Source organism: Topomyia yanbarensis, chromosome 2 (genome assembly GCF_030247195.1).
Source record: "Topomyia yanbarensis strain Yona2022 chromosome 2, ASM3024719v1, whole genome shotgun sequence".
Lineage (NCBI taxonomy): Eukaryota > Metazoa > Arthropoda > Insecta > Diptera > Culicidae > Topomyia > Topomyia yanbarensis.
In genome coordinates this window covers 178,339,181-178,359,920 of record NC_080671.1, presented here as the reverse complement: position 1 = coordinate 178,359,920, position 20,740 = coordinate 178,339,181, and the positions used below count along the sequence as shown (strand labels likewise).

The window sequence follows — 20,740 nt, the reverse complement described above, 5'->3', positions numbered from 1 at the left end:
CTCTTACTAGGAACTCTAAATTGTATTATGGTTAGGGTCCCGGGTCAGTAATTACCGAATTATCATCTTCACTCGGCTCCAAAGAAGGGGTGGGGTTAAGGAGACAGCAGAAAAATTGTTTTGTCTTCTGAAATCTATGCAATCACATCACACACATGAGATTAGCTTGGATATTAACAAATATTTCAGATTAGTAGAACATCTTACGACACATTTTAGAAATGAGCAGCAAAATAGAAAAATAGTTGTTAAGGACCATCCATAAATGACGAAGCATTACATGGAGGAGGGGGGAGTTTTGTATTTTGTGATGATGTGTGACGACAGGGGGGTAGGGGGTCTTGTCATGCTACGTAGCTTTTTAAAGGGGAATAACTATCATCGTTTTTTAATTTTTTTTAAATTACAGTCAAGCTACGTAATTACCAGGGGGGTATTTAGAAGTTTGTGACGAAATGCTACGATGGGGGAGGGGGGTGTTGAAAATCGCTCAAAAATGCTACGTCATTTATGGATGATCCCTTAGTCATCACCACGACCACGAAGAGAGATATACAGAGATGGGGGGGGGCGTATGAGGAATGGTAACTGATGGTTAGTGACGTTACATTATTTTTATATATTATACGATATTTTGATTCCTTACAACCTTATTATAAATAAAGCAACTGGTATTTTTTCGCTATGACCAGTACAACCTAAATCTTGCAAGAGAAGTCAAATTTTCTTTAGAATTTTGGACTCAAAAATAAAGCCTCTCTCGGTGCTGCACGTGTATAAAATGAATATAAATTATATGAGAAATCTATTATCTCACTGCTAGGTGGATTACTTTGTGATCTATGTATTAATGTACCACCCAACACTACCTCACGGCTGAACACAATGCTTAATCTAAGGGAATACATCAACTCTGGACAATTTTTCATTTTTAAGTGAACTTGCACATTATGTTGTCCTCGAAAGGAACTTACATATTCATTTTTGAAAAATAGTTTATTTATTACTGCGTAATTCTACAAGATGTTCTCGGAATCAAATTCTTTGAATCACGTAGGTGTGTTTTCATACCCCAATATTCAAAATCGGTTTAGCTTTACCCCCAAAACACTAGTAAAGCAATAGGGGAACTGGTGGTAAAATGAATACGTTAAGCAAAGTCGTGATTTTCTAACTAATTAATGATTGAGATACTACAATCACCTTATATATTTCTTGTTAGGTATGTTTTGTACATATTTGGTGAAAATACTTTGACACAAACACATTTTTTTCAAATAAAATTTTTGATTTCAAAACATGTCCAAAAATGAGACATGTTTATATTGTGTAGGTAAAATGAACATGTGGTGGCGGAAAAATGAACACCTTCTAGTGACCTGCAAAATGTCCTGTGTATGCAATGCTTAGCATAGGGAAGTATTGCATACACACAGGAAAAAACTTGTCACGAAAAAATTGAATTTTCATGGCGTAATATTAACCAATTTGCAATCCTGTGACATGGAAACACATCTACAAACTTGGGGTTATCAATTGGAGTTTAAACTTTTAGGATCTGTTGAAGAACAGTGAAGATATAGCAACTTGAAGTTAGCGTTCCGATTAATTTTGAGGCTTGGTACTTGGAGTGGCAAGACGGCATATAACCCCCACTACAATCCCCCCCCCACCCCTCTAGAAATTTTATTTTCAAACAGCCGTTCCGATTGAGCCATTTTGTCCTGATCTCTGCTTATGGCGGCGAAATATCTGCAAGAGGTTCAATTATTATGACGTAACACCATTTTCAGAATAAAATTAAAATTTCACCTCAAAAGACCTTATATTTTGCATGCCGAATTTAACATCAGCGACAGACATGAATTGGTTTTTATTATATTTATTACACATTCGGCAGATTTTTATCAAAATAAATGGTTTCAATATAATTTGAACACTTGACAGGTAAGGTTTCTGTGAAGTTTGTTCTAAATTTACCAAACATTGACTTGATTGGGCTACCTGTTCATTTTACCCACATTTCCCCTACTCTTCATCAAACGGCCTCTTTTTAGTTATTGAAGTTTGGTAAGTGAGGAATAAATAATAAATGTTTAATATCTTCGCCGCTCGTGAACGGATTTGGACGATCTATGGCTAGTTCGAAAGGTATTTTTATAAGCTTTCTATTTATATTCACTTAGCGTATCCAAAAGTTATTTGCTTAAAACATGTTGTGCTTTGACAAAATCTCCCATATCTCAGAAAGTGCACAAAATATTCAAAAACAAAAATAACAGGCCTTTCATTTGAAACTTTTTCGTTAAGATGGGTTCAGCCGTTGCTGAGATAATTACATAACATTACTGCCCATACACACATACTTACAGACTAGGGTATCCCAAAATGACATCATGTTAAAAAAGTCATCGGGCTCACTTCTTAAATGAAAGGTTAGGGTATCAGGACCACTTTCTTCTTCGGAGTGAATTTGCTAAAACGCTTCCTATTGGTGGCGAATTTTGATTTTTTTTAAAAATGGGCCGATTTTGGGTAAAATTTCAAATTCATGCTTGTTGAAGTGCTTCTGTCTTATATTTTTTCAGCATTTTTTTATTTTTCTGGAGATTCAAATGGAGAAGTTTGGTTAGTTAGTTTGTATAAATTGTGGATTATAAGAGCGGCAGAGCCTTTAAAATTTGGTAAAAAGTTTAATTTTTGGTGTTTTTCATTAGTTTTTCTTCAAAACTAGGTGTCTAAAAAAAATTAAAATACTTCAAATAGTTGAGCCAAATATAGGGGCGTATTTTTGCTGAAGAAAGTGTATAGCTACGGCTAATGGGGTATGAGTTATTTAAGTTTTTGCTAGATAACCTTTCGATATTTTATGCTATTCATAAAAAATAACACTGTTCTACAAAATAAAACAATTTCAGTGTGCTTAGGCCGCATTTTGTTTTTCGCAAAATAGGAGGAAAATGATGAAAAATGGCGTTTTCTTCTTGTCTCTACTACATCAGAATCGGTTTTTATGAGCATTTGACGATTTTTTAAAAATTATTTAGTATATTAACAACCACCTAGTGGGGTTGAAAATCATGAAAATTAAACAAATACGTCGAGTTAGTGGCAAGTTATGGCGTATATTTGTATGCCGAATTGATTAACGTATTCAGATTTTGTATATAAAGTCTCATTTCCATGTTAGGTACCCTAGAGTGACAAAATACAGAAGGGTGGGGTGAATGTTAAAAAAACTGATCTTTACGTTTTAGATTACGCTATTCCGAAATAGTCAATTTTCAAGGCTTTGTATTTTCGAAAAAGTTTTACAACAGAATACAGCGCATCTTCTAGTACAATAGTTTTGGTGAATAAGCCTCCAAGAAGTAATTATGGAGAATTAACTTTTCAGAAAATAATTAAAGATTTGGCATCGTTATTTTTATAATTGATGGTACAACAATTCATGAAATTCTCATTAAACCCGATCCTGACGCACTAAAGACAAACAGAAAACGCCGTTTTAAATCATTTTCCTTCTATTTTCCAAAAAACAATATGTGGCCTAAGTATATTTGAATTGTTTTATTTTTTGGAGCATTATTATTTTTGTTGAATTGCTAAATATGTCGAAGGTTATATAACAAAAACTTATATAACTCATACTCCATTAGCCGTAGCTATACACTTTCTTCAGCAAAACTACGCCCCTATATTTGGCTCAACTATTTGAGGTGTCTTCTATGCTTTTAAAATTTTGTAGATACCCAGTTTTGAAGAAAAACTAATGAAAAACACCAAAAATTAAACTTTTTATCAAGTTTTAAAGGCTCTGCCGCTCTTATAATCCACAATTTGTATAAACTAACTAACCAAACGTCTCCATTTGGATCTGGAGAAAAATAAAAAAATACTGAATAAATCTAAGACAGTTCAGGAGCACTTCAACAAGCATGAATTTGAAATTTTACACAAAATCGGCCCATTTTACAAAAAATCAAAATTCGCCAGTAGTAGGGAGCGTTTTAACAAAATCAAAGCCCGATGACTTTTTTAACATGTCATTTTGGGACACCCTAATACAGACATTGCTCCAATTTGTTGAGCTGAGTCGAATGGTACATGGGACTCGGCTCTCCAGGTCTCGGAAAACGGTTTCAAAGTTTGAGCAAATCCTATACGTTTCTTTTGTAAGAAATGCAAAAAAGAAAATTTTGATCGCCATCCTCTTGAAAAATTCTTACCTACCGTCCAGCTATCCCGTTATTCTAAATCATTCGTTCAAATTATCAACATTTTTTTTTGCTGCTTTGTCAGTTTTGACAGGGCTGGTACCTATGGAGATCTATCTCGCCAAATTATCAACATTTACAACTTAAACATGTCGTTTTTTAAACCAGTGGGGCAGCAGATTGCACTGGTATAGCTTGTTCGAGCAGAGATCATATCCGCTTGAAAGTGCAACACCAGTGCAATCCCCTACCCTAGTGTTTATCAATGAAATAATACGTTGATTATGCTATTTTATGATAATTTCTCAAGAATAATTCACCCCCTAGGACAGCCAAATTAACCCCGGTTGTAAACGTCCGGACAGTCTCGTGCTTTACATAATCAAATTCAATATGTGTTAATGTGTATCTAAATCCAATTCTCAGTTGGGATGCAGTTCCAAACAGAAGAAATAGGAAGCGTTATTCGAATATTACATGTATAAATTGACCCTACCAGATCAGCTAATGAATGAAAAATCTCGAAACATTTGGCCAGAAATTTTAGCTCAACGCAGTGTGTAATCATCAAGCGCCCACACTGAGCTGCTCGAATTTCTAGTAGCATGGAGAACACTTAAAAAGACTAGAAAACTGAGTATATGCGCTTAGAGTAAGCCAGTCGGTGATTGGCTTTCCGAGAGCTAACAGCGTCGATGTGAAGACGAGCGCGAAAAGTAAGTGTGATTTGGAAAGATGGATTTAGAATCAAGTGGTTGTGCAAACATGTGAAAAAGATTATTGATTAAAGTAGTAAATCTAGAAAATGTTAGGAAGTGGATATTAAATCACCGCTGTAAAAATAATTGGAATTTCAATTAAAAAAAGTAATGTTTTTGTTAGAAATTGTGGCTCATGCTTAGGATATATTGTGCTGAGTTGTTCTATTGGTATTAGACTTGGTAAAAGAAAATCAATACTCTACATATTTTTTCTCCGTATATTAAGTTAAACAGGATTATGTAAATCCATCAAGCATTTAGAGATCATTCACTTCCTCTAAAAAAGAGCGTTATCAGCACGAAATTTCTGCCCGTAGAACCCGTTAGTGAAAACCTAGGCCGATAACATCTTGCTTGGGAAACGGGTCCAGTTTGAATTTAGGAACCGAATGCTGCTAGATAAGAAACTTCTTTTGTGACCAAGTGGAAACGAAACAACGACGTCATCTCGTGGTATGAGGAAACATTTCGAAAGTGCCCCAGTGACATGGTTTTCTGCCGTCCCCGTGGTGATAAGGTCAGTTTCTAACAAATTGTGTTCTCTGCTTCGACTGGCTTTTTGCAGTGATATCAATCGACGTGGTACGAAAAATTGGATGGTATGAGAAAAAGGCCCAAAATTTTTATTACCAGTGCGAGTAAAAAGCAACCAGCTTTATTATGCAGTTAATTAAAATGTTTGAAATACGATTGAACGTACGGCAGCAAACAAGATTGGGATCGACTCGACGTACAGTTTTGCCGGTGGAACAACTCGGTGTTTATATAGTAATTATGTTCCTTGCTATTGGTCAATTCAGTGGCAGCGATGCGGTTCTCAGCAAAGGTGAGTTTGCTGGATATACTTACGATGTTATTTTTTTTTATTTATGTTATGTTTGAATAACCTAAACTATTGTCCGGAAAATGCTTGGTTACTTACTAACCAAAAAAAAAAGTTTCTAGGCAATAAAGTATGGTAGCGATCTTAGTTGGTGAAAACTATGAAAATTGACATAAGCAGTATTGTTCTATACCTACTATAAGGCAAATACGATGCGTTTCCCTTAGATACATGCTTATGGGGTGGCATGGTCATCAATGGAATAATGTAGTTGAGACGTAACGAATCTCACAAATATATATTAAGTAAAATTAACTAATACAAATGAATTGCAATGGCTGGTATCTAGAAGGAGGTAAACCATAATTTTCATTTTTTACAGGAAACGGTAAAACGGGACGTCAGCTAGTAGTGGATTTTCCTGAATTAAGTTTAATTTATTGTGTTTCGAATTCATCCCGTCAGTAACTAGCACCAACTAGAAGTCTATTTAGACGATGTATCTAAATCAGTCCCCAATAAATACTAGATAAAGTTAACTAGTGCTAATTTGGGGACTTATTTAGATATATGATCTAATTAGACTCCCAGTCGGTCATAGCTACATACGAGTTGGATTACAAACAAAATTTATCAAACTTAAAAGTTAGGTCTTGTGCCCGTAATGCGCAAATTGTTTAAATTCAATTTTCCCTTTTGGGAATAAATATTACATAGTTACCTGAATATTCAACTTTGATTATTAAAAGCAAAAAAAAACTAAAAATAATTTTCTGATTTCTCAAATTACACTACACGTCGATTACTACAATTGAAAAAATGTAAAAAATATTTTACGGAAAAAATGCTTACTCTCTTCTGGACCATTCAATTGTTTCATCTCTTTGAAAAGACTCCTTTGACTCCTGCATAAATTACACTGAAGCGACGAAATAATGAAAATTTCGTTTTTTTATTGTTTCGGATTCTCCTCGTCAGTAACTAACACTAACTTAATGCTACACACCTAGAAAAAATAGTGTAAATTTACGTCTCCTGACCATGACATATACGAGCATCAAAAATGACTTAGTTTTACGTTTGATTTTAATTTTACATGACGTTTAATTTCGTAAACCATGTAATTTTACTCCACATACAGCGTTTGTTCTGAATGGTAGGAAGTGTAATTTTAAGTCATTGCGCATGTAAAGTATATGTTTCATGTAAAATTAAATGGAACACGGTAATGTTCTGTCATTTCGTAAATTACGGTTTGTTGAATTGTGTCATGTTTGCAATTACGTCAACGATAAAATTCAGATTTTTTTGGTGTGTAGTTAGATGAATCTGAACCAGCACTAAATTGGCACCCGTTAGACACATAAATCCAAAAAGCAACACGGCTCTCGTGAATGCTTAAATAAGTGGCTGGTACCGAGTGTTATCTCCGTAGTAACCGTAGAAGTTCGTGTACGCTGAGGAGGAATATTGAACCGACGCCGTCCTGTGGAATAGGGGAATGACTAGAAGAATCCGAAAGATTAAAAACGCAACTTTTTTGTTAGGTATTGTGTCCTCACGTACAAAAATTTTGGTCTTGCCAAAAAAAACAGCTCTCATTTGGGAAGTTTTGCATAAATGCAAATTGTTTGGAATTTACACCAATATTCATTTCGGATATTGGGATAATGTAATGGTCTTCTGTACGACACGTTTTGTTCCATAATTGATGCAAATATTTTCGTAACCTCTAATAAGACCAAACAAATTAATAAAACATGCATGATTGTTGAAAACTTTTCCGAAAAGGTATCATATTTCAAAAACAAATGTTTGTCTTTGGCAGTGATTCTTGTGAAGGTATTCTTAAAAATAGCCTTTGGAGCATTAGTTATAGCACAGATAACAGACGTTTAGGCTAGAACAAAATTTCTTCGAAAACCTGTGTAAACTTTCAAATTGATAAAAGTTGGAAACCCGTGTTTCACTATTGCCATCTGCGCAACTGTTTGCTACACTTGTTTGACAGCTGCACTCTAACTGCATTGCATCGATCACTGCGCCATCTACAAACGTTTTCCAAACGTGTTTCAGATGTCCGATTTTTTCGGAATTTCAGTTGCGGGTATTTACACACGATTCAAATCGAGCCTAAACGTCTGTTATCTGTGGTTATAGCTTGGATAGAGCTTCCAGGTTTTTATACCGGTTTTGCAGTATTTTTCTTCTACTTTGAAATGCAACCTGAGATATTTGTCCGATTTGCCCGTTGATGTCCGTATTATTTGAGAATACAAATTCGAATTTGAGAATACAAATGCGAAATCTGTTCAATATATTGTGCTACAATGTTCAATAAATTTTATGTAATTCAATAATGGATTTTTTTGAAAGATTCTTCAGGACATTTATTTGGAGACCTAATTATTACCGAAAAAACGACAAATTCTTACCCACCTTCGAACTTGCCTGTTATTCTACATCACGTGTTAAAGATTATCAACAAACACAACTGAGGAGTTATCTAACGTTGTTCTTCATTTAAAAATAATGAGACATTAGATTGCACTAGTATTACATTTTCGAGCAGAGAGCATGTCATGCTTCATTACCACTTGTGCTTGAAAGTGCAACGCCAGTGCCCGCCAGTCCCCTGGTGTTCGTTAATGAAATACGACGGCGATTTTATTAATTGTAGATAATTACTCAAGAATAATTCACCCCCTACGACGGCCAAATTCACCTCTGAGGATGAATTCACCCCGGACTATCTCGTACTTTCCTTTCTCCATTTCTATTACAGGTAACCCTTATATAGTGAAATCCAATCAAGTGGAATATTTTTAACTGTCAACATTCATGGAAAAATATGATAATGAAAAGATATATGAAAATCGAGTTAACATATTTTCTATTGCGATTAGAGCTATATTCACCTGTTAAAACATGTTAAGATAGGTCTAAGGAACAACCTTTGATGATATGTGGGCATGTAGGGCCTATTAAATCAGAGTGTGAGTGATCTTCCTATGGAAACATAGCAAAAACACGATTTTTTATTGGAGATACCTCTAAATAATGTCCAAATTAAGCCATTTTTGGCGAACGTTTTTAAATTCACACCTAGAACGAAAATCTGAGCTGACTGATGTATATTTTAAAACTTTTTCAAAATGTGGAGAGGTCTACTATACATACTATATCCCTATAACTAACATAATTTTCGTGTTTTAAATCACTATATAAAATGATTACAATTTTCATGTTTTAAATCACTTTTAAAATCTATCAAGATTATTCAAAAGTTGATAGACATTGGATCATAAGAACAAGTACCCCGAATCTATTCTAGCTTTACATGGGAAATTTCTCCAAAACTTGTTTTCTAAATGATTCATAAGCGTTGAAACTTGTTAAAGTTCGCACACAGGTTTCAAAAGAAAAAATATTTTCAATATAGAAAACTGCATTTTTAAAAAATTAAGACAGCTGTTTTTAAAATATTAAAAACTTTTGAAGCTGTTCATCAGGCACGTAGCCAGAGGGGGGGCTAGGGGGCTAAAGCCCCCCCCGAAAATTTTCAAAAATAAATTTAAGAAACAACATGTTTTTCGGTGACTCTTAAAAAAATTGTATCTTGTTTGGTTTCAACAAATTAATGCGAGAATTGTGAGGAAGATTGCTATTTCGAACCACCGAAGACAGCGGTCAGGATATCTACTCAGTATGCTGAGTGTGATAAAACAGTTCCCTTCATATTGTGTGACTCGTCGGAAGACAAACGAAACTGTTACTTTAATTCTTGCTGTGGGGATCTGTCGAATGATTGAGTCGCAGAAGCAAGAAGTAGTGCTCCAGCCAAATACGGAGGCTATTGACTTCAGGTCTTTTCGCATAAGATCGATCTTATGCGAAAAGACCTGAAGTCAATAGCCTCCGTATTTGGCTGGAGCAACATTAATGATGTGAAATATTTGCTGAAGGTGATTATGGAGGTTATGCTTACGAACATCGCCTTTAACGAGTTTAACCATGTCAGGCGTTCAGTGCTGATGCCATTTAACAAATTAGCCCAGGCGAAACCAGTCATTTTGCATAACAACTTGTAACATGTGGTTGATCCTCATATATATGGACGATGAGAAAATCAATGCTCGGCTACAAGATCTGATACCACTTACTTGCACCGTGGCTATTAAAAGATTCCTGTCACATTTGGAAAAAATGGTATTCATTATAAAGGACACATCTAGGAAGTATATTAAATGGTGTTTTTGTGGTGAAAATCTAGGTGAACAGACATATTTCCTCCAACCTGACCCTGCACGTAAAAACTGAATGCGATAGTATTATTTTACACATTATATCTTTGCATATACATAGTCTCCAAAACCATTTCCTGAAAAACAAACATTTGCCAAAATTTGGCTGCTGTTCGGATAATATTGACGGCAAAAACTGCGTCTAGTATCTCAAAATCTACGGTCGGCACCATCATTGAGGAAGTCGACACTCGTGACCCGTCAGAAATTCGCGAACATGGACATGGCAGTAACCACTATGATGATAAGGAAGTGTACGAGATAGAAATGAACACCACCGCGACACTGTTGGTTAGGAAAAATATTTCTCAGCCTAGTAAATAGTTCTCCACATGCAATCGCTAGTTGTTCGCACGAGATCTGTAGGACAACCATTTACGTTTTATCACTTTCATTGTTCACATCATGGAAATATATTGAAGACACAAGGCTTCATTTAGCTAATGCATTGAACCGAATAAAATAAACGAAATATATAATAAAATTGCAGAAGTTTTATAGAAAAGTGAGCTCAAAAACTGTCCCAAAATGAGAACTTTATCGCTAATGGTTGTGTCTAACAAAACTCAGATATTATGTTATAGATTAGCCAGAATAAAGTTAGTTAAAGCATAAGCAGATTGAATTTCTGTAATAGGTTAGTGCACTGTACGCTTAGTAGAAACATCAGGCATCTCACTCAAGCGTGCTAGACAAAAACATTTCCGTTAGTTGATGACAATATAGTCGAGAAGACAGTTTTTGTTTTCGCGTCATTTTAATGCAATAGTATTTCTGTTGACACTCAATTTCATTTTATGCGGAGAATGCGGTCCGTATTTAAACATTATTAGTCCGCAAAGTAGTGATATTTTAAACAATCGAAAAATAAGCAAGAAAAATGCCAAAAAATAAACAAGCCAAAAAGTGGTAAAACAGCGGTTTTTCTGAGGTGTTCATCAACCCAAGAATTGTATACCGTCGTATATTACTAATGTTGTTCACATACAGAAACGTACATAGTAGCGGTAGGACTATCTGTTGTGATTTTATCCTTACTTTTCAACGGATGTCAATAGATGCTAAACCACATATTAGTCAATCAATCATAATAAACTTAATGTTGTAAGCAGCAGCATTTCTGTCTCTTTCGATGGTTTCCAATTAATGTCCATGTAAGTCTAAAAACGACGTGACGATACAGTGAACAAACATCAGTAGCCTATCACGGAGAGCGACTAAAATGTTGTAACTAGTTGAGTCTACAGTCAATAAATTGGGATTAATGTTTCGATTTCATGTTTTCGTTTTATTTGTGTTCGTTATGGAATAAAATGAGAGAGATGAGCAGAAATCACGAAGAAAAAGAGAGAAAAAATAATAAATAAATTGAAATCGACCCAAGAGCAGCTGTTCTATATTTTCTGGGCACTCAACTACAGAACAACAGAAATCATCAAAGAAAGTTGGCCTTACACCTACGTTACTCTTCGACAGAGGTGAAGTAAGTGCGATGTATACCCGTCCATATGTCGGAATAAAGAGATGCTGAAATTATTGAGCTTGTTCATATTTATAATATTTCTTTTTTTTTCAATCTAAAATTTTATTTGAAACGGCTCAATGCGTTAGCACAACTGATCCGTGGGTCTTTTAATTTTTTTTACAATAAGTAAAAATAAAAAAATTCTAAGAATGTCGGTCTGCCAGATCTTGTTGACGCAGTTTGCTGCTGCGTGTTGAGATCTTTTTCCTTGGCGGTGAGGCCGCTTGGTGGTCATTCAGTCTGCCTTCTCTCGCGTTATCGTTCCCGTCCATGTCGTCATCGGTACTGCTTTCTTCCTGTTCACGATCAGAGGTTCTTATTTGTTTCTTGTTCTTATGGGTCGCTGTTGTATATCCGTCTTCATCGGTATTTGCTTCTTTATTGGCGATGCTAGTTGTTGGTTTGGGAGCGGTTGTCGTGGTCGTTGTACCTGCATTATTGGGTAATTGAATCGTTGTTTTAGGTTTATCTGAAGGTATCGATGGCTGCTTGTTAGAGTTGGCTGTAGTAGATGAGTTTTGACTAGTTGCTTCGGCGCATGTTTTTCCGTAGTAGGCTGTATAGTTACAGAATTGGCATGTTGGGGTCTGCCCGGGATATGTAATTAGCGTTGTTTGCTTATAGGTCACGCCATCCTTCGGTGATTTGCATTCGATAGTCATGTAAGAAGGTATTGGTTTAGTCACTCGCATTCTCACAATACGAACGCCATTGGGAATGCCGGAGAAAAAATTTCTCCAGGTGTCATTCGTAATAGATTCTACTTCTCCATATTGCGACATGATTTATTTGATGAAATCCTCCTTCGTGCGCGGGGCCAAATCATGGATACGCACGTCCACCATGTCGTTTTCCATATGCACGGGGATCTTGATTCTGGTGTTATTAAATTCGACCTCGTGTTGCATGTTGTTCTTTGCAATAAAGTTTTCGGCCTGTGCTAAGCTTCTAAACGTGATCAAACACAGTTTTTACGTGATGTAGCTGAATGTAGGTAACTTCAGCGAGATTAAGCTCCATTTTCACTTTAACTAATTGTTCCACTTCCTTAACTGTTCGTGTTATCCCGTAGCACAGGCACTTTTGCTTCATTTGGCAAACTCATTTTACTCCGCAGCCGGGGGCAACGATACAATTTGTATGTGCACTGATATAGAACAATAGCTAGCTTGATTCACTGGTGCCTGTAGCCTGCTATAGCGTAGCAATATTTTTTGCTTCTGCTTTTTGCGACATCAGAAGGTAGACCTTCTAGTTCTTTTGGTAATACATTAAACAAATTTCACGTACCGTCAAGTCCCCAGTTACCGTGCGTTTAGGTGGATTTGGCGTGACTTCAAATCCTGTTTTTTTTTTATCAAAATGAAAACCGCCCTCATAGTCACCGTAAAAATACCTATCTAAATACGTCACAATTTAGAAATAATATAAAACTATTACCAACAAAACGAGAATAAGTAGTTGAGGACATTTGTTTGGCACCAGTGCACGTTATATGATCAACTTACGGTGTATTTAAAATTTTGATTCAACTTTAGTTGGAATGTTTCAATAAAACGATGAAACGAAAGGATTTGGGATCTGGATCTCTCCGATGGATTTAGGGAGCTAGTTCTTTAAATTTCGTGATTTTGAAACTGCACGGTGAACGACACATGCATGGCGACTGGCGATTTGAAGGAAAATTAGAAGATATTAGTAATCAGTGTTTTCATTCGATTTGTAGACAATTTTCTTTAATCAATTAAATTGTGGGCAGTTTCCTTCAGTTGATTTAATCATTTAAATTTATATTTTGATCCTATTGATTACCAAAAATCCTTCCTAACTGGGCTTCTAATCTACCCGACCAAGGCTAGTCTTGAAAATAGTTTCATTTAAATAGAATATATCAAAAAATTGTGTTAGCATGATGCCTTGGAACTGGTAATACTCGCAGAACACCAGACAAAGAAAATAGAAGTTGAACCGTCTCTGCGCATCTACAAATCGCTTGCTAAATCAGAAGATTTTGTACGAATTTCGACATTCTCTTCGTTCGAACATTTTATGGATATTTTTCTACTCATTTCGGTTTAGCATCTTCTACGCCTTTTAAAGGTGTAGCTTGGAACACCTAGTGTTTTCCAGCACCGTCAAGCATTGTCATATTCGGTTAGCGCATAAATACTGTGAACTCTAGAATATACTTTGTTGTAACGAGAGTAAGTACTATAACCTTTCTTGTGACAATGAACATATTTTTAGGATTGTCTTTGATTTGGAATTGATTTCATTATGAACTTTTCAAAATTTAATTTAGTTTCTAGTGACTATATCAAATTGTCAGAATTAAAAGCTTTATGCAAATTTTTTTAAGCCCCTCCCGAAACAAAATCCTGGCTACGGGCCTGCTGTTCATTCTAAATATTTGGCTTGCTTCGTATTTTTGTTCCGATACCTTTATGTGACACGGCATTTACGAATGCTTTACACGCTCAATTTTTTTTTATGAAAAAAGACGCCATGATGTCTAAAATAGTAAAATAGATTGGTCGTCCTCGGACTTGTAAAGAATTTACTAATTTGAATTTAGCTTCACGATATTCAGTGCACGACCAAACAACATGCTCAATGTCTTGGTAACCAAGGTTGCATATTTTCATACGCTTGAACGCAAATTTGAGTTCGTCTGCCGGATGGCTAGATTTATGCAAAAGCATTACGCAAAAGAACTATAGCACAAAAGGAAACCGAGAACCGAACTCAAACTCTAGGGAGCAATAGTGTCTACAGAAAGAGAATAAACTAACTCACAGCACAGGTTCATTCAGTTGCCATTCTCTTGAACACAATTTTCGGTTAGGCTGTATTCGCACGAATCTTCCGAGTTTTTTTTATCCCGGGAATGAAATTCGCAAGAATTCAATAAATCGTAGTCGCGCAAGTACCGTTTGATACTGCTTGCCGATCTTGTGCGCGTTGGTTGTAAATACCTAAAATATCGCTACAGTCTGTTCGTTGGGTCTTGTTGACGTCACTTACTGCTGCGTGTTGAGATCCTCTTCCTTGGTGGGGAAATATTAGGTGCGTTGTCTGCCGCACCTTGGGGGTCATTCGGTCCGTCTTCTCTCGTGTTTTCGTTTATGTCCATGTAGTCATCGGTACTGCATTCATGTTGCTCATGGTCGGATGTTCTTATTTGTTGTTTGTGCTATTTTAAATCCTTCTTCATCGGAATTTGATTCCTTATTGGTGGTGTTGGTTGTTGGTTTGGAAACATTTGCTGTAATCTTTGTTACTTCGATGTTGGTAATGGCAGTTGGTTTAGTGGTACTGGGTTCGATCGATAAAGCTGGGGTTAGTGAATGCCCGGTGCGCAATCGTTGGTTTACCAACCGGTTGTGGTTTAGCATACGACGACTGTATACCGGCTTTGGTCGTATCACGAGGAATTTCCTTAGCAGTCTCCGCGCAAGGTTTCCCTTGGTGTAGCGGTTGATCACAATATTGACATGTAGGAATCTGCCCTGGGCACGTGATTAGTGTTCGTTAAGAATATTCAACACCTTGAGGTGATGTGCATGTGAAAGTCAAATAAGAGGGAATAGGTTTTGACGGACGCATTCTCACCACACGAACACTGTTGCGGAGTCTTGGGAAGCGGCCCTCCAAGTATCTTCCGTAACACTATTCACCTCTCCGTATTTTGACATGGTTTTTTGATAACGGAGGAATGAGTACGTGTTGCCAGGTCATGTATCTTTATTGCAATACCGTCAACATCTATATACGTTGGGATACTGTATAAAATGTCAATACATTCGACGACGTGTTTCATGTTGTTCTGGGAAGCGAATGATTCTGCTTTTTTTTTTTTTCAATTTGTTTATTTGATAAGGCACGTATGCGTTAGCTTAAAGGTGCCATTTTTTCATTGTTTTACATTTTGAATTTCTTAAAACTAGGGGGTTACACATTTCAATATTATTTTGTTTTATATAATGAAACTAAAAAAAAAACTTTACAGCTAACTTATACATATAAAAGAGGGTATAATATAATATTCGTAAGATTTGGGGGACGGGTCATTTTGTGTGTTCTTTGTATTGTAATTCACTTTATGATTTTTAGAAGGGAGTTTGTAGGAGAAATTAATTATTAACTAAGCGGAACATTTTACAAGCTTATTAACTAGAAATAACTAGAGAGAGTGGTTCAAGATTAAGGGGAATTAATTAGGGCTATTTTAAAGTAGTGGTACTGTTGTGCATTTCTTAACAAGATTAAATATTGATCAACTAAAACTAGAAGATAGGGGGACACATAAGTTTTGGGAAGATATTCATGGGGAGAAGGGGGTGAAGTCATACATCTGTGTATCAGAGACATGGGAGGGAGGGTGGACAAGGCTGAACGGGGGGGGAGGGGGGGGGGGTGAGATATAAACTTTCAGTTTCCGGCATCAGGAATTAACGGCCAGGATTACAGATTCGAACGGATGCATCAAGTATTGGGACGCCGGGCGGTTTTCCTCGAGTCGGCAGGGGTTCCTCCAGACGATTTCGTAGTACGGCTCAGATACGGATCGGGAACACATCGCGTTGCGCGTGTGATGTTGTACTGTAGATCTCGTGTTGTTGGTTCATTCGACAGATGTTTTGTCTCGTCTTGGAGTCGTATCAAACCATCGCTGGGGTACGGTAGGCGGAAGAGGGCACTTCTGGGAATGATAAGAGAAAAGATAGGGGCATTTAAATTTGGATATTGATGGTTTTGAGGAACGTGTATATAAGGGACATGTAGAGAATATCGCGGCTTGCCAGTACATCTCGAACCGGGACATTGGGTGATCTTCCTCGGGCCCGAAGGGAATCGAATAGTTGAGATCTGGCAGAACAGTACTCGGCGCATGCCCAGGCAACATGTTCGATTTCGTGATAACCGTTGCCACAAGCGCAGATACCGCTATCCACGAGCCCAATACGCCGGAGATGTGCGTCCAGCGTGTAGTGATTGGACATGAGCCGAGACATCACGCGAATGAAATCCCGACCCACATCCATCCCCCTGAACCAAGGTTTCGTCGATACCTTAGGGATTATCGAATGTAGCCACCTTCCCAGTTCACCATTGCTCCATGAAGTTTGCCAACTTTCGAGGGTTCTGTGATGAGTGATACTGAAAAATTCGCTGAAGCTAATTGGTCTTTCATATATGTCACCTTGTAAAGCGCCCGCCTTAGCTAAAGAGTCCGCTTTTTCATTACCTGGAATGGAGCAATGCGAGGGAACCCAAACTAAGGTAATCTTGTACGATTTTACAGACAAAGCACGCAGGCGCTCCCAGATTTTCCCCAGAAAATATGGAATGTGCTTTCTAGGTTTCATTGAACGGAGAGCCTCAATTGAGCTGAGGCTATCCGAGACAATAAAGTAATGATCGGTGGGCAAAGTATCAATGATCCCAAGGGTATACTGAATAGCAGCAAGTTCTGCGACGTAAACTGAAGCAGGATCATTGAGTTTGAATGAGGCGGTGAGGTTTTGATTGAATATACCGAAGCCAGTGGAGCCGTCGAGGCTTGACCCGTCGGTGTAAAACATCTTGTTGCAGTCGACTTCTCGAAATTTACTATGAAAGATGCTTGGGATCACTTGCGGACGTATGTGATCCGGGATTCCACGAATCTCGTCTTTCATGGATGTGTCGAAGAATACAGTTGAATCAGAAGCATGAAAGAGATTGACACGGTTGGGATAGTATGAAGAAGGATTGATATTTTGTGCCATGTAATCGAAGTACAAGGACATAAATCGGGTTTGAGAATTCAGCTCGACAAGCCTTTCGAAATTTGCAGTTACTAACGGGTTCAAGATATCGCATCGGATGAGCAATCGATATGAGAGTTCCCAAAATCGATTTTTCAGCGGAAGGACGCCCGCCAGCACTTCTAAACTCATCGTATGTGTCGAGTGCATGCAACCCAAAGCAATGCGCAAACAACAATATTGGATTCGCTCTAGTTTGATGAAATGTATGTTCGCAGCGGAAACAGAAACTCCCGTACTCCATCACCGACAATATTGTTGTTTGGTACAGCCTGATCAGGTCTTCTGGGTGGGCACCCCACCATGTTCCGGTTATTGTACGGAGAAAGTTGATCCTTTGTTGGCACTTCTGTTTCAGATACCTAATGTGACATCCCCAGGTTCCTTTAGAGTCGAACCAGACCCCGAGATATTTGAAAGTTGAAACCTGAGCAATAGTTTGACCCATTAATTGAAGCTGTAGTTGCGCTGGTTCACGCTTCCTTGAAAATACGACTAGCTCAGTTTTCTCCGTGGAGAACTCGATACCTAGCTGGAGGGCCCAAGCAGACAAATTGTCCAAGGTATCTTGCAATGGTCCTTGCAGATCGATGGCTTTGGGACCTGTAATAGAGACCACACCGTCATCTGCAAGCTGCCTTAGCGTGCAGGAATTGACAAGACATTCGTCAATGTCTTTCACGTAAAAGTTATAGAGAAGGGGACTTAGACATGAGCCCTGGGGAAAACCCATGTAGCTAATTCGTGATGTCGATAAATCACCATGCGAAAAATGCATGTTTTTCAGACAGCAAGTTTAGCAAAAAGTTGTTTAGAGTCGATGAAAGACCATGCTGGTGCAGCTTCTCAGAAAGAATTTTGATAGAAACTGAATCAAAAGCCTTTATATCTAGGAAAACTGATGCCATCTGCTCTTTGCTAGCATAAGCCATTTGAATTTCTGTTGAGAGCAACGCAAGACAATCGTTCGTCCCTTTGCCTTTGCGGAAACCAAATTGTGTATCTGACAGTAAGCCATTTGCTTCAACCCAATTATCGAGGCGAAACAAGATCATTTTCTCGAACAACTTTCGGATACAGGACAGCATCGCAATCGGTCGATACGAGTTGTGGTCGGAGGCTGGTTTTCCTGGTTTTTGAATGGCGATGACCTTCACTTGCCTCCAGTCATGAGGGACAATATTACCCTCAAGAAACTTATTAAATAAATTCAACAAGCGTCTCTTAGCAGAGTCTGGCAGATTCTTTAACAAGTTAAATTTGATTCTGTCTGGCCCTGGGGCTTTATTGTTACATGACAAGAGAGCAAGTGAGAACTCCACCATCGAAAACGGTGTTTCGTTCGCGTTATTGTGAGGGGACGCGGCGCGGTAGATCTTCTGTGCCGGGGCGGAATCCGGACAAACCTTTTTGGCAAAATCGAATATCCAACGGTTTGAATATTCCACGCTCTCATTAGTACTGTTTCGGTTTCGTAAGCGCCGGGCCGTACTCCAAAGAGTGCTCATCGATGTTTCTCTCGTTAGTCCGTCGACGAACCGGCGCCAGTAGCTACGTTTTTTGGCTTTTATCAAACTCTTCATGCGCGTTTCCGCCATCGCGTACTGTCGGTAGCTAGCTGGCAGCCCGTCGTCCCTGAAGGTCTTATACGCAGCGGTCTTCTCCGCGTACACGTCTGAGCACTCTTTGTCCCACCATGGATTGGGAGGACGCCCGCGTGAGTTCGCGTCTGGTATGCGTTTAGTCTGAGCTTGAATCGCGGTATCGAGAATCAAGCCAGCCAGGAACCCGTACTCTTCCTCCGGAGGAAGCTCTTGAGTGCACTCGATTTTGTCGGATATCGCGGACGCGTAACTCTTCCAATCAATATTTCGTGTGAGGTCATACGAAACATTGATTGTATTCGGTGGCCCTGAACCGTTAGAAATATTAATTACGATTGGCAGATGGTCGCTGCCGTGGGGATCAGAGACTACCTTCCACATGCAATCTAACCGCAGCGATGTCGAGCAGTGGGACAGATCTAAGGCGCTCGGTCGCGCTGGAGGGGCAGGAATCCGTGTCATTTCACCCGTATTCAAAATAGTCATATTGAAGTTGTCGCAAAGCTCATGGAGTAGGGTAGATCGATTATCGTCATCAAGGCAACCCCATGCCGTGCCGTGGGAGTTGAAGTCACCTAAAACTAGCCTCGGTGCGGGGAGAAGTTCCGCAATATCGCAAAGCCGTCGGTGGCTAACTAAGGCTCTAGGGGGGATGTAGGTGGAAGCAATGCAAAGGTCTTTGCCTTTTATTCTGGTTTGGCAAGCGACAACTTCAATGCCTGGTGTCGAGGGGAGGTCGATCCGATTGAAAGAATAGCACTTTTTGATCCCCAAAAGTACTCCTCCGTAAGAGTCTTCTCGATCCAAGCGAATAATATTAAAATCGTGGAAGTGTAGGGTTATTTCTGAAGTGAGCCATGTCTCGCATAGGGCAAATGCATCGCATTTCAAATTATTTAGTAAGATTTTAAACGAATCGATTTTCGGGATAATACTTCTGCAATTCCACTGTAGAACAGTGATTAAATCCTTGACCTCGTTCGATGAATTAGCCATCGAAGGATACAATCGCTGAAAGGAGGGGCCATTTCGCAGTGAACTGCATCAAAAATGTTTTTACTGCGGGGAGAAAGCTTATCAAGATACTTTTAAGGGGGTCAGAAATGTTTAACGCTGTAAGAATACGGTCCACAATGTCAGAGAAATTTATTAAGCCAGCGCTGTTTTCTTTCTCTGGCTGAGATATGGGAACACATGGGGTTTTTGATGTTCCTGGAAGTGCTGGGAACTCCTTTTCTGAGCTCAGGTTACTGAGACCGGGAGCGACTTGCTTCGGTTTTGCACCAGTACTTCCTTGAGAAGTTATTTTAGGGGGACCATGAAGAGACACCTTCTGGCCTTTACGACGAAGCTTGGAAGAGGAAATGTTCTTCCTTTTTCTACTACTTCTAGGCACAGCAGAAGATGTTCCCTCCTGGGGTTCATCCCAGTCGCCTTCGTCAGTAGACAAGTTGGTAAAGATGTTCGTAGAGACAGGTGGCGTAGCTATCTTAAGCATTTCCGCAAAAGATCGCTTAGAGCGTCCCTGAAGGGAACGCTTAAGATTTTCCTCGCGCTGTTTGTACGCGGGACATGAAGGGAGATCATGTGGGTTTCCCCCACAGTAGAGACACTTTTCGACATCTCTACCACAGGAATCATCCGCATGATTCCCACCGCATTTCCCACAGCGGGCTTTATTGCTACAATGGGAGGC

At 38.5% G+C, this 20,740-nt stretch overlaps 1 protein-coding gene across 1 annotated transcript in view; it reads left to right on the top strand.

Annotated features, from left to right (window-relative positions):
* Positions 1-4,886: 4,886 nt before the first annotated feature.
* LOC131682240 (collagen alpha-1(XI) chain-like) overlaps positions 4,887-20,740 on the top strand; it is a 39,135-nt gene continuing 23,281 nt past the window's right edge. The window contains exons 1-2 of the mRNA XM_058963596.1: positions 4,887-4,933; positions 5,544-5,804. Of these exons, the coding sequence (XP_058819579.1) occupies positions 5,639-5,804 (166 nt within the window). The 5' untranslated portion in view covers positions 4,887-4,933; positions 5,544-5,638. The remainder of the gene's footprint in view (positions 4,934-5,543; positions 5,805-20,740) is intronic.